Source organism: Scheffersomyces stipitis, chromosome 8, assembly GCF_000209165.1.
Source record: "Scheffersomyces stipitis CBS 6054 chromosome 8, complete sequence".
In the NCBI taxonomy this organism is placed as follows: domain Eukaryota; kingdom Fungi; phylum Ascomycota; class Pichiomycetes; order Serinales; family Debaryomycetaceae; genus Scheffersomyces; species Scheffersomyces stipitis.
This window is the reverse complement of record NC_009048.1, coordinates 685,327-699,016: the sequence shown is the minus strand read 5'-3', so window position 1 is coordinate 699,016 and position 13,690 is coordinate 685,327. Positions and strand designations below refer to the sequence as shown.

Sequence of the window (13,690 nt, the reverse complement as noted above, 5' to 3'; positions counted from 1 at the left end):
AATTGCGCTTTTTCTGAAGCTTTTTAGCGAGAGAACTATTTGTTAGCGAATTTTAGTGTAAAAAAGCAAAGATCTAAATTCAGGAGAAGACCGCGAAGGGTGTACAGAAAATTCGGCACATACGGCAGCGTGGTTTGAATACAGAACCACTGTAGCTGCCAACTGGCCAATTGAGAGAAGCTCACGTGTTCCTTTGGATTGCCAGCTGTTCTTGGGTCTGTAAGCTACATCCGCTAGATACAATTAACTTGGGTGCGCCATTCCCTCCAGCTCGTTCTGCGATAAGACTAGCTGCAAAAGTTTAGAGCTCTGATGGTTGGTTGCAGAAACGCGACTTTTTGGGAATACACCAATGCCGCAGCGCATTGTTCATGTGCGAATGAAAAACTCTAACCACAACAGAAAAACATCTTTGGGAACCCATCATTCTACTCGGACCGCAGGACCACCGCTATCTTCGGTGCATACAAGGAACAATTCATTGTCTAGATACGAAGAACACAGCAATTACCACCGAGTCCCGTCAATTGGCAGAAGAAGATTTGTTTTGATGAAAACAAAAAAGAAAACCGAATAGATAATCAACAATCTCATACAAACAAAAAACAAATCACTACAAACATCATATAGCAAAATTCAATAACAATGTCCCTGCTCTACCAACGGAAAGTGAACAATTACGAACAGAGGAAGCATGACTTGGTGCATTCGTATCTTGGACTCAGGGAGAAGTTTGCCCAGATGGACGATTCTAATCATAACTTGGAAAACACCTATGAGATTCTTCTCCAGTTGGATGAAATATTGTATGAGTACAGAGTTGTGAAAACTTATCTTGAAAGCAGACAAGAAGACTTATCACCCAACGACAACATTTTGCTAGCAAGAATGGACGCTTTGGCTATTCGTCTTGAAAAACTGTTGCCCATACCAGACATCATCTCACGAGTACAAGAACTAGCCATACTAAGAAGACAGATCTACGAGAATGCTAAGGAAGCTTCAAAGATTTTGAATCTCCACGAGCTACTGGATCCTCGTGCCAGCAGATTCATCGAAAGGTCCTCAGTAACAAGAAGACCCAAAGGTGCACCTCCATTAGAAAAATGGGAGGAAGCAACTTGGTCTAAGGATCATGCCAGGGTAGTATTTGATGCAGCCAGATTAAGAAAATCTACCGACGAAAGAGCCGAGTATATACGCCAAACATTTGAAGGTAAGTTCGGTATCGCCATAAGTTCAAAGGCTGCGCACTATCTCCTCTTGCACTACGGATTTCGAGACACAGGTGTAAACTTAAAAATCTTCCACTCCATAATGGACGAGGCATTTGTATTGAACCAACATCTTCCAGCATACCCAAGAGCAGCAGCCATGCTGGAGTATTTCAGACAGAAGGTCGGTGTATCCATCAACAAGAGCGAATGCACTTACGTAGCCAAATTCCGCGAAATAATGATGAAAGTGTACCATTCGCCTGAGGAGCCAGTGGAAAACTACATCGAGTTCCAGAACCAGGCACCTTATTTGAACGGAGAGATGACCCACATCATCAACGACAAGATCACCATCAAAGAAAACACAATCTAAACATGTATCAAGACAAAAACACACTGTACTATATAACCATCGCACTTTTAATATGCTGTAATAGCTAGATAAAATATTGATAATGTATTACTACTATAATAATTATTACTGTTTTAATTAGTATTATATATATATTATATATATTTATTTATCCACTTGGGACACCAATCCAATATTACAACCTTTGCAACTATAAAGTTAATAAGTCAACAAAGTCAAAAATCAAACAAACACTTTCAACAAACTAACAATCATCTCTTTCCACTCATCAACTGAGTCAACAATTGGGAGCTGGAAGACTGAGCTCCAGCAGCAGGAGCCGCAACAGGAGCATTGGACTCTCCATTGAAGCTGGCTGGTACTTGGCCTTGTAATTGCGATTGTGGAAGCTGATTCTTGGGGACGTTAGCGGCAAACAAACCAGGAGGAGGTGGCGTAGATGTGTTACCTCTCTCGGTTGCTCTCAACATATTGATTTGATTAGCTTGCTGCAGTTGTTGCTGTTGTTGTTGCAATTGAAGAAGCAACAATTGTTGTTGTGCCTGTTGTTGCAGAATTGCAGAACCTTCAACTTGCTGCTGGCCCTGGATCTGGACTTGAGCTTCCAACAACTTTCTCTGCTGGTCAGCTTGCAACTGTTCCAAGCTGGCAGCCTGGAAACCTGGCTGCTGACGCTGCTGCTGTTGTTGCTGTTGTTGCTGTATTTGGTTCTGCAATGTTTGTTGCTGTGCGATAGGATGGTTTTGATATGCTAAATGATAGTTCTTGATTGGTCTCAAGAAGAATCTTTCAATGACTTGACGTGCTAACAACGTCTCCTCTTCAAGCCTGGTATCATGAGACAAGCCTTCTGTGCTGTTGAATGCAAACAAAGGTAAGACAGACCCAGTTCTGTTCGATAACTTGGAGAAATGAACGTTCAACTTCTCCTTTCTCTGTTGTAAGTCCCTCAAACACTCAGATGTCAGATCAATGAAACCTAATACAGAATCATCATCAATATCAATGTCATCTGGAAGCAAGACATTATCCTTGGATACTTTAGATTTGATCTTTTGCTTCAAATCCTTCTTCTGTTGCAGTTTCTGATCGCGGAAGATTTCTCCCAAAGTTGGGAAAGCAGCAGAGTTAGCCAAGGGAGTGTTGTTATTAACCGAAGGCGAGTTACTAGCGGAATTGCTTCCTGCTTTAGCCCATTGCACAGATGCTGGCAAGATAGGACCAGAACTAGCTGCAGCAGTAGTAGCGGCAGTAGCAGCAGTAGTGCCATTTTGGGCTGGTGGTTGAATCTGGGCTTGTGTATTATTTTGGTGATGATCCTGATCATCTTCCGAATGCGAGAAACTGTCTTCATCTCCACTGTAGTTGGATTGAGAATTGGTTGCTGAATGAGCCTGAAAGTGACCAGAATTGGAAATATTCGAACTGCTGCTCACTCTCAGATTTCCACCTAAGCCCATCATGCTCATCTTGATACCCTGTTGAGTTGACAAGTCTTTTCTGGTGTACGAATCAGCTTCTTCACCAGGTTCATGTAGGAACATACAATTAGGATTTGGACATGGATGGCCTCTTAAGTAGGACGAACAGTATTTGGTGGTACCGTGAGCTGCTCTTAGAACTCTTCCATCACATAAGGAGCCATCCAACTCGTTGATACACTTCAAGGCATCCTCTTTTTTGGCGAAAGTCACATAGACAACCAAACCAGGATTCTGGTGATGGTGATGACTTCCCAGAGCAGTTGGTGTCTTGGTGTTGATGACGATTTTCAGAATCTTTCCATACTGACCAAAGTACTTGTCAGAACGTAACACTGAGTGTAAGTCTTCAGGATTGCAAGGAGGATTCAAGCCTGTGACGTAGACCAAATTCTTCTGGACCACTCTCAAACCAGCAAGATGCTTCTTGTTGGCCATTTCAGTTTCCTTCTTTTCTTTTTCACGCTGCTTTTTCTCACGTTCACGTTTCTCCTTCTTTAGCTGTTGCAAACGGTACTCCTCGGCACTTATGGTTTTGTACTCTACAGACTCATCGTCGTACAACCTTCTACAACCGGGGCATCTTCCGTTAAGCTCAGGGTTCTGTTTGATGTTGTTATAGCAGAACTGACATATCTGATAGCCACAGGGACATGGCTTGAAGTTTTTGTCGGAAATGTCCATTTCTTCCACACATAATGGGCTAGTATGATGTTAGTAATTGTTCTCCCAAAACTGAAAAATTAGACTGAATCGGTTTAGTAATACATACCAATATTCTTCTTCATTGTCGGAGATGAACGAGTCGTCGCTTGGAACCATTCTGAAATCGATGCTGTGTTATAAACGTGAAAAGTAGAGAGTTATTTTGAATAATGTTGTCAATACTGGTTTTGACAAGATTTCGTGACTTTTGTAATTTTACTGGATTCGGTATACATGTTGAGAAGGAAAAAGAAAAGTCGTGGATGGAGACTTACGTAATAGCTGAGGTGAGACTAATTGAACATTATCAGAACGATCTATAGTAATATGTACATGTGGACAAAGGCCAATTGCTGCCTTGTCATATCTCAATGAAACTACTTTTGGCTACAGACTCGTCTCTAAGACGTTTATGGCTACTGAATCATTGGTGGTTGAAAAGCGACCAACACTATACTTTTGCCCTCGAGTTTCAATTGTAGATTCTCACGTGACCAGAATATGTCTACAGTGAGGATCAACTAGGCCACTAGGGTGGTTGATGAAATGTGCTTTTCAATAAGTTTCACTAACTCGACGGTATTTTCCATTCTACCACGGACAACTCTCTAGAAATGGCTTTTTTGGTTGAGTTGTGGGATTCCATCTTTACCCCAGGAACCACGCCTGCGTTGGTCACTGCTACCCATGCGTCGTTCATTTTATTAATTCTATCTTTAATAGCATTAATTTTCCTCGTCAAGTCGATCCATTTCGTCAACTTGTTGGTCATTGCAGTATTGTTATATGCTGCTGTAATCTGGTTCATCAACGAGTTGAAGAATATAAAGTTGAAGAGCAACGAGGAGTTAGAAAAAGAAGCCAATGAACAGAATGTAGCTCAAAAGACTGATGATTCGAAGACCGAAGAACCAGCTGCCAGTACTACAGCCACCATCAGCCAAAGTCCGATCAGAAAGAGAAAGACTTGAACTGCCTAATAGACTGCCATAATTGATACATTTTTCCTTATTTCGTGTACATACTCATAGGTAATAATAGTAATTTAGAACCCCAATGCCATGTCCTTCGTGCCTCACAGATAAGATTTACGCTGAAAACAGTAGACCGTAGGAATTTTGAAAATTTCGATCGAGCCCATAAGTTTTCTTATTTTTTTTAATACTCGGAAATGAGCTTTAGAGACGCCTTCCAGTCATATATAGACCATCCCGAGAAACATCTGGACCTCGTTTTATACCATGATGAGCATGTCATTATTATCCGAGATCTATTTCCCAAATCCGTACGCCATTATCTAGTGATCCCCAGATCTACGGCACTAACTCATGTACACCCCTTAGATGTCTTTAATCGCAATTACAAGGACTTCACTGGCGAGGAGTTATATGAGCTTATCGGAACATATGTGGAAAAGGCCAAAGAGATGATAATAGAAGATATAGACAAATCCTTGGGCAATCACCCCAATAACAAGTTGAAGCTAGCTGAATTCAAGAACAAGTTCATAAAGTCTGGAATTCACTCCATTCCATCTCTCAGAAACCTTCACATACATGTCATCACACAAGACTTCTTTTCGACACGAATGAAACACAAGAAGCACTACAATTCATTCACTACCAAATTCTTTGTCGAATTTGACAAGTTAAATCCAAATTACAATGCTGGCTACTGCAAATTGAGGAGTGGAACATCTGACAAGTATGATGACTATGATTCCGATTCAGTCCACTCCTCAGAATCGGATGAGGACGTTATGGTAATAAAGAATGTTCGTAATGAAGCTGTGTTAAATGACATCATAAAAAGCACTCCTCTTCAATGTACAATATGTGGTGCTACATTTGGGAATAAGTTCCAGAAATTGAAAGAACACATGGAAGAGGAATTCACTAAGAAATATAGTAGTTTTGAAGGTTATGATGTAAACAAACTAATCAAAAGTCAAATATAAGTAATGATGGAACTCTACTTCTACGTAGACTTAACTCTACTCTATTGGATTCATTCAGCTACAAGCGCCATTCACTGCTAAAAAAGATTTTAAAATTGTAATCATCTATTACTGGTGTTCTTACCAGGTAGTGTTTGACTATGTATCATTTAACCATTTGTGAGTAGCATTTCTTGATGTACCAACTACTGATTATTATGAGCCCTAGTGAATTTAAATCAGCTTTGGTTGCGAAAAATATTCTCACAAATCCGGGTAAACTGCTAGCGAAAATTTTCCTATATGTGTACCCATATATTTTTCACTTTTTCACAGTTTCTAGACAGACTTCTTTATCAACTGTATATCCATATCCAGCTGAATACACGTACTAATCAATTCTTCACTGTAGAAACACACTGGGAATTATCTCTGCATGCACGCCATCTTCAGGTGCAAGTGGTAAACGAATCCCAAATAATGAATGAAACATCTGCAGAAGGGTTGATGAGCTTTTTTTCACTTATCGACATTCTTTTGATGATGGTTCACATCTTTTTTGACATTTCAGCTATGAAGAAACTCATTTATCTTCGCTCCTAATGATTTTCGATAAAGATCGCCTTGTAGTTGGTGATTTGGTACCATACACCTTGGTTTAAAGTCACAATAGTTACATTTGCTTAAATCTCGTGTATAGATTGGAAAACGTTTTCCGTTCCAGAAGGTAGACGCTTTCCTTGTTTGTTCCCCAATTACATCCTCGGTGTACTTTGATTCGGAAGTATGGAAAGCCTGGGAGGTTCGACCGTTGTGGTATTCCACAGCAGTATGATCTCCTAGCAACTCCAGAAAGAGCTCATAGAATTGTGCACAACGCGCCGCAAGATATCTTAATGTAGGAGCAGTTTTCCAGTTTTTAATCAAATCTGGACTCAAAATTTCATCGTAGTTGAAATCTTCGAGACTGTTGATCTTCTCAATCAAATCCAATTGCATAGGCTTGCCTGCGAGAAGACACCTTACATCACCTAGTTTACCAGACTTTTCTGCGATTCCAAAAACAGAATCTAAAGCAAAACCTGTGTTTTCTCTTCCTTTATTGTAAGAATCAAAAGGTTCAAATCCAATAGGTTCTCCATTTGCCAATTTTACGAAATCCAAGTAGAATAAGTTGTAGTTTTTCCGCAAGATACTAACCAAGGTTACTATATCAAGCGGTTCATCAACATCAATACCACGAACGCGTGCATTTTCTAGTAAACTGTAATACGCAAAATGGTTGTTTTCCGTTCTTTGATGCTCATTTGAAAGTAGTCCAAACATCTTTCTATAGTAGAATGTTTGGAATTTCGCAGCTTCCAAAACGGAAATCAGACTTGGTAATCGATTCACAGACCTTGTTTTAACGTCTGTCGTCTTGACGCTGAATGCGGACTTGTGTTCCTCAACAAATTGTTTAACTGACTGTAAAAACTTTGTAAGATCTATTACTTGCTTGTCACCTATAGTGGTATCGAAGTAATAGTCCATATAGTCTCGAATCTCTCGAAACAACGACAAGTCTGTGGGATCCTCTAAGTTTTCTATTTTGAAGTGATCCACAATACCACTGACTAATACCTTTCTGATATCAATGTTTCCATTTTGCAGATTCTTTAATTCGTCTATGCTGGAAACAAACTCAGAATTCTCAAGATTTAAGAATCCGTGAACAAGAACTTCTCTGGCTTCGGAAGTTGTGATCAAGCTGAACAAACGGTTAATAGAATGATCGCTCCATTCCATTGCTAATTTTGCTGCATCTGGATTACCATCTGTAATCTTCCGAAACTTTTCAAACTGAATACCTAACTCCAGTAACAAATCTGGGTCTTTCACATCTTTTATAGTTGCTTGGAAATGAGATATTGCATCAGAAATGCTTCCAGATAGAGTCTCCATTAATAAGCTTATATCTATCGGTTGATGCAATTCATATTCAAGCTCAGAGTGCCGTTCCAATCCTTGAGTAATAGCGTTTGTTACTTTGAACTGTGGGGAACCAGCATATATAGTATAGTATTCACTCAACTCACACCACCTATCAGTAAGCAATTTCGTCACAGAAAGCCTGGGCGACCGTTTATAGGACTGGTCGGAATTGAACCGTGAGTGAAATTCGTACGGACTGATATTTGTGGGATTATATAGTGGTAACATATGAGATCCAGGTAGATGCCAATTGGCATAGAGCAGATGTAAAGAATCGTTTGGAAACAACTCAATGCTATCAGATTTTCCGACCTCAGACGAATTCTTGTCTCTTGGCAATAGGAACTGTTTCAAGATCGATTTAGCTCGCATGTCTTCATCGTCCATCATCCTTTTCAAAATAGCCTTGTGCTGAGATTCTTCCTCTGGAGAACCTGGCACCTCATCTTCAGTTTTAGGTACTGTTGCTGCCTCAGAGAGACTTTTGGTATAAGTGCTAAAGCGCAGAATTGGAAACCTAAAAGGTACTCTCATATCATTTCTGGAAAACTTTTTAGCTTTTAACTAGGTCAATAATTAGTAATCGATGGAGCTATCTTGAGAAGTAAATAGTTATCAATTTTAACGCGGGTGGAAGTCTTGACGCGAAATTACGAAGCTACCAGAATGACTGCGAAAATCTTCCAGATCAATTCTTTATTCCTTATTCCGAATTCTATATTCTACTTTACAGTGCAATCTATTCTACTATTTATATGTGTATTTAATAATGATACAAGTAGACCAACATGCTCATAGTGCAATATCCAGTTGCAACTAAAACTAAATGGACTAGTGGATACCTCTCTTCAACTTCAATGAATCTCTCTTCTTCTCACTCAAGCTGAACTGGTTATGCAAGTTAATACGAGAGTCACCCAATGCGGGTTCCGCATTAGTTGGACTGTCAGCTTGAACATTGCTACTCACCTGAGGTGGTTGTGGGAATCTATCTCCGAAATAACCGCTTTCCTCGGACAACGAAGTAGCAGACATAAATGGAGAATCCAAGCTCAACCCGGTGTGATTGTTTCTATGGGCATTGGGTCCTCCAGAAAGTGGACCACCGTTTAAGGCATTCAATGCCTGTATGTTAGCCGAATCTGTGTTGATAGTCAAAGGTATTGGAAATGAGTTGTTTCCTCTAGACGAAGAACGCGATCTGGCTTGCTGAAACTGGTAAAATGCAAAATCATCATATTCTGGATTCATCGAATGGCCATTATTTATGGAGTTCTGGATTGTTTGGGTATTATAGGGTGGGGTCATGGTAGGACCAGAAATCGAGCCCTTATTTGAAGATGGTGGGGTCTGGTAGTCCATCATCATAGAATTGAAATTTGTTGAAGGAGCAGTAAGACTGGCGTTGTTGTTATTGTTATTGTTATTGTTGGCAGATCTATTAATGAAGGATTGTGTAACATAGTCTTGCATCGATTGCAATGAGTCTGTGCTAGCATTATAGTGTTCACCACCGTGGTGAATGGGACCGTTGGCGTTGCTGGAGGGTCTAATACTATTTATATTTCCAACGTGCAACCAATTGTTGTTGGTGTATGAATTGTTTCTTGTCAAAGATTGTTTCCTCAAGCTGAGAGAAGAGGATCTGGATCTGGTTGAGGTATTGTTGCTGTTGTAGTTCAGAATGTTCAATTCATTCAATGACAAATTTGAAATCGAAGACTGTCTTAATCCGCCATTTGCTACATTAGATGAAGCTGTCACTGAAATAGTGGTAGCTTCAGGTAATTTCAAAGCAGTATTATTAAGAGAATTAGTATTGTTGTTGTACGAGTTTGAGTTGGTGCTGTCACCACCGTTGTAGCTGTTGAAAAGGCATAAGTCCAATAACCTCTTCCGTATCAACTGCAAAAAGATGGGTTGGTAAGAATGGTTTCTAAGGTATTCAGCGTTGATAATACTCTGGTGGTCGTACAAAGGAGGATTGCTGGTTTGTGTGTTTGCAATCAACTTAGACATGGTTTCATTAGCAACTTTACTCACAAGTCCACTAGGAGGTGTCATTCCCAGAAAAGGAGTGGTGGTAGGCAATGACAAGATATGCGAATAAATTGATAATACAAGTTGATCAAAGCTAGGAGTGAAGTTAAGAGTATAGTTGCGGGTGGTTTTGCATGTTCCTTGTAGTTCGTCAATGTCTGTCAAAATATCGTCAGATTCGTTGTATTGCGGGTTGGAGTATATCGAATCAACAGGAGTTCTGGCTCCTCCACCTGGGACTGCCGGAGGCGCAAAGTAGAAGGTAGGCTGTGAAGATTGCTGCTGCGGAAATCCCGGAGCGTCTATAGGTGTTTGAACGGTCTGCTCAAGCGGAGTGAACGGCTGGGACTCGTTAGACAAATTGCTTGTCGTTCTGTTAAGCGAGAGCTTCAAATTTAACTTTTTGTTCATATTGGAGAATGCACATAAATGTAGTAAAAGGCTGCAAGTTGATTAAAAAGGATGAAGTATCTGATGAAAAACGGTCGATGGTGATTCTGCCGCTAATAAGGAGTATATGAGAATATCAATAGTAGAGTAAACCGTGGACTTTCTGTATTATTGTTGTGTTGAGTGTGCTATTTTAGTAGTCTATTGCAACACAAAGCTCGAGATTCTTTCAGGGGGGTTTCGCGAAAACCCAAATGTTGGTCCGTGTATGGAAATTGAACAGGAGGCTATGTCACACGCAAGGCAGCTGTGACGTCTTGTTATAGCGAGAAGCGGAAGTAAGCGACTATTAACTTCGTCGCGTAGCAATGAGAACCTAGACGACTTTGAATGCTTGGAAAACTTTCGTGTCCAACAAATCTAGCGAGTTCAGTCTTACAGGGTCTGAAAATGAAAATTCTAGCCAGGCGCGTGTATCTGGAGTAAATAGACAGTAGCGAGCAGTGAGCGAGGAACAGTAGCCAAATTCGAGTTCAGGCGCAAGTTTCCACTTTATAAATCGTCCAGCAGTCACGGAAAGCAATAGTAAGCTGAAATCAGCGAAAAGACAAGATAGCAATGTTGAGTCTAGATATATGGAGCTTGGAAACAGACCCGTATGGTGGACTGGAAAGAGCGGGGAGTCACGTGCAAGAGAGTCTGAGGGATTGGCAGCTGGTGAAAAGCTTAGGTGTCCGGACGTGTGCTGAAGCAACAATAGATGCAGAGCAAGAGGGACAAAGATCGACAGGTGAGTACAATGAAAAGAATGCAAACAATTTCAGCTATTCAAATTTCAGCCAGTGGGAAAACGATGAATTTCAAACAACAAGAAGTACGAGCGAACAATAGTGCGGTATAGCCAACGTTGGGTTAGCAGGTGCGGAAGAAGGGGGAGGAATTCGTTTTCGCTGGATTTCTCTTCTATATATACGGAACACCCAGGGAGAATATTTTTACGTGGATACGAGTGGTTGGTTCCGACTGTGGGATTCCAGACGTCAGGTCATCTAACTTGGAAAATCGGGGCTGGTTCTCAGGAGCTGGTTCTCAGGAGCTGGGGAATATTTCACTCGAATATTTTTTTTCCCTCGCATGCGGTACGCGTCTGTCGTTAATTAACTTAGTTGGGGCAAATTGCTGCTGCAAGATTGATGGAGGAGCTCAAAGGAGAATATTACTTTGTCAGGTGGTAGCAGAACTTCCGGATGATAATGCAGTTGGAACCCTCGTTTCGTTTTGTTGGCAGAGCCGGGAGTCTAGATCTGGGATCTACGACGTGGATCCAGATCGACCTGGTGATCCGTACACTGCCTGGGAATTAAGGGTGCTACAATTGCCGGCTAATCTGCCAAAAGTGTCAAGATCTGTGTCGCATAATACTCTATTGTACAAGTCCAGTACGAAAGAAGGGAAGTCTATAAATTCGTTATCAATGTGTCAAATGAAACTGCGCTGTAAACGTGTCGAAACAGGTGGAATAGTTAAGGCTTAGACGGAGCAAACAGGTGGTGTCCGTTTCACTTTCTGAATTCTGTCCGGCTCCCGCAACTCTGGCCAGTACATCACCATACTTAAGGGTACAGCATTATTATCTACGAATATCTTTCGGACCTAACCTTACTCATCCGGTTTTTTCTTGTCTTCGACTGTTGGCTGATGTTGCCGGGTTACCGTATAGTGTAGCCGAGACTCCTTCTACACCCTCTGAATGCCCGCAGTTTATACGAATATTTTACGTTTTAGTTGTCGGTTTTTAGTCTTCCTCCCACCCCCAACTTTGTGCCTTTTGGTCCCTAACTAGTCCATTCTTGTATTCTTGGGTCTTGTCTCGTGCCCTTCTTTATTGTTTAAGCCAACATAATGAATTAAGTTGCGTCTTGGTACAGTCCATTGATCTAATCTACTTCGACACTATTCCATCTTCTATTCTTATGCAATGAATTTCTCTCTATTGCATCAGACAATCACATTGTCATGACGCAACACAGCCGTCTGCTGTTTCGTTCGTCTGCTTCTACATGCCTAGAGCGCCCGTGTACGACAATTCACCAGTTTCAGGGAAAGATCTGTGCTTTGTCTATAATTTGATTGCGCTAATTTAGTCCATTTTGGTGACACTTGTCTAAACCTTTTTTTCCACTTTCGATCCAACAGAGTCTAAGTCCATTACAAATTATATTTTACACTGGGATGCAACATCTCCTGAAATAGAAAATACCACATTCGAGGTTTCATTCTCGCTCCACTCTCCATTGTATATTCATTGTTCGACCTCTACTCGCACGGCATTAGTATGTCACAAAACAAAGAGTCCTTAGCATACCACAAAGTTCAGAAACCACAAAGGTCATACTTACCACAAAAGTACACAGTTCTATGTTAGCATGAGACTATTTTCTCCTCCTATTCCTTCATCTCGTATGATGAGGTTGTCGTCGTCTCCCTCCTGGTCTATGACATGATCATTTACCCCATGGCCATTATCCTCGTCATGTCCTGTGTCCTCCTCTGCACCCATCTCGTGCCTTTCCATATACTCCACGTATTGGTCTAGGTCTTCGTCAACTAGATACTTGTCGTACTGTAAGTTGTAGGGTAACAACCGGATTAAGCTATCAGAAGGCTTGACATCTAGGTCTGCGCCATTTTCGTCTTCGTTTTCGTCCTTTTCGTTGTCTATGCTTATTACGAGATAGTCGTATTTGTTGAAATTATGCAATTGGTGTTTAAGTTGTTGGGATCGTTTCCCCACTTCGTTGTTGCTACTGCCGTTGACTACAGGATGCAATTTGGTATCATTCTGGAACTTTAAGAACTCCGCAGATAAGCTTGAGTTCAAAAACTTTAAGTCATGGCCAAGCTTGAGATCTTTCTCTATCAAATAATTTAGCCACAGAAACTTGTCCTTGGTAGATATGCTATACTCATCCTCTTCCTCTTCTTCGCCATAATCTTCACCATGCAAATTAGAAATCTCGTTCAATTTCAATTGATTGTAGTATTCCTGTCTTTCCTTGTGTTTGCGCTTCTTTTTCTCTTGGTCGGTCTCCCCGTCGTCCAAGTCTAGCTTTCGCTTGTCTATTAAATTGCGCACTAAGGCTGTAGGAAATTCATTCAATTCTCTCGCTACCCGGTCGGAATCACTGAAACGAACCCAGTTGACAAACGAGTCCAACGATTTAGTGTTGTATTTAGAATCTTTACTGTCATCTAGCTTGAGATAGTCGTCTGGTTTTATTGCCTCTATCATAATTAATGCCTGGGTAATGTCTTGAATCTCAATATTATTGGATCTTGTTCGAGTCTGTGAACACAGAATCGTTTCCAACACGAGTTTCTTGAGATACTGAATAGCCAAATCTGTGACTATATTAAGTGTTGAGGGTTTACACTTGTCAAAACCGTGGGATTTGAGGATCTGGGCAATGGAAATCCGTAGCAATGCAAAATGAAACGATTCATCCATGACTATTCTGAATCTTGTGGAAATGAAATTGTGTACACGAAAAACTATTAATATTACAATGGTATA

General features: G+C 40.8%; 7 protein-coding genes across 7 annotated transcripts; 3 read left to right on the top strand and 4 right to left on the bottom strand. All coding sequences in view use genetic code 12, as the record gives it.

Moving 5' to 3' along the window:
* Positions 1-645: 645 nt before the first annotated feature.
* PICST_33885 (hypothetical protein) lies at positions 646-1,590 on the top strand (the record flags this gene model as incomplete). The annotated part of the gene is made up of 1 exon (XM_001386688.1): positions 646-1,590. One exon carries the CDS (start codon positions 646-648, stop codon positions 1,588-1,590), a length of 945 nt encoding a protein of 314 aa, XP_001386725.2.
* Positions 1,591-1,700: 110 nt separating this feature from the next.
* NOT4 (transcriptional repressor general negative regulator of transcription subunit 4) lies at positions 1,701-3,893 on the bottom strand (the record flags this gene model as incomplete). The annotated part of the gene is given in 6 exon segments (XM_001386505.1): positions 1,701-1,928; positions 1,995-2,165; positions 2,187-2,821; positions 2,936-3,025; positions 3,041-3,774; positions 3,844-3,893. The coding sequence occupies 6 exon segments, from the start codon at positions 3,891-3,893 to the stop codon at positions 1,842-1,844; spliced, it is 1,767 nt and encodes a 588-aa protein (XP_001386542.2). The 3' UTR covers positions 1,701-1,841.
* A 497-nt stretch (positions 3,894-4,390) lies between these two features.
* Positions 4,391-4,747, top strand: PKR1 (SMK killer toxin resistance protein; the record flags this gene model as incomplete). Its single annotated transcript, XM_001386687.1, has 1 exon — positions 4,391-4,747. One exon carries the CDS (start codon positions 4,391-4,393, stop codon positions 4,745-4,747), a length of 357 nt encoding a protein of 118 aa, XP_001386724.1.
* Positions 4,748-4,947: 200 nt separating this feature from the next.
* Positions 4,948-5,733, top strand: HNT3 (histidine triad superfamily, third branch; the record flags this gene model as incomplete). Its single annotated transcript, XM_001386686.1, has 1 exon — positions 4,948-5,733. The coding sequence occupies one exon, from the start codon at positions 4,948-4,950 to the stop codon at positions 5,731-5,733; it is 786 nt and encodes a 261-aa protein (XP_001386723.2).
* Positions 5,734-6,279: 546 nt separating this feature from the next.
* DEM1 (conserved hypothetical protein, mitochondrial) lies at positions 6,280-7,965 on the bottom strand (the record flags this gene model as incomplete). The annotated part of the gene is made up of 3 exons (XM_001386504.1): positions 6,280-6,733; positions 6,758-7,529; positions 7,563-7,965. Coding segments are annotated over 3 exons (1,629 nt in total), but the record flags the coding sequence as incomplete, so codon positions are not given.
* Positions 7,966-8,517: 552 nt separating this feature from the next.
* Positions 8,518-10,217, bottom strand: RBP5 (DNA-binding proteins Bright/BRCAA1/RBP1 and related proteins containing BRIGHT domain; the record flags this gene model as incomplete). The annotated part of the gene is made up of 3 exons (XM_001386503.1): positions 10,045-10,217; positions 9,540-9,993; positions 8,518-9,464 (listed from the first exon to the last, which is right to left on the bottom strand). Exons 1-3 carry the CDS (start codon positions 10,135-10,137, stop codon positions 8,518-8,520), a joined length of 1,494 nt encoding a protein of 497 aa, XP_001386540.2. The 5' UTR covers positions 10,138-10,217.
* A 2,315-nt stretch (positions 10,218-12,532) lies between these two features.
* TAF47 (TBP-complexed protein (TAF 2)) lies at positions 12,533-13,624 on the bottom strand (the record flags this gene model as incomplete). Its single annotated transcript, XM_001386502.1, is given in 2 exon segments — positions 12,533-12,909; positions 12,925-13,624. The coding sequence occupies 2 exon segments, from the start codon at positions 13,622-13,624 to the stop codon at positions 12,533-12,535; spliced, it is 1,077 nt and encodes a 358-aa protein (XP_001386539.2).
* Positions 13,625-13,690: the final 66 nt, after the last annotated feature.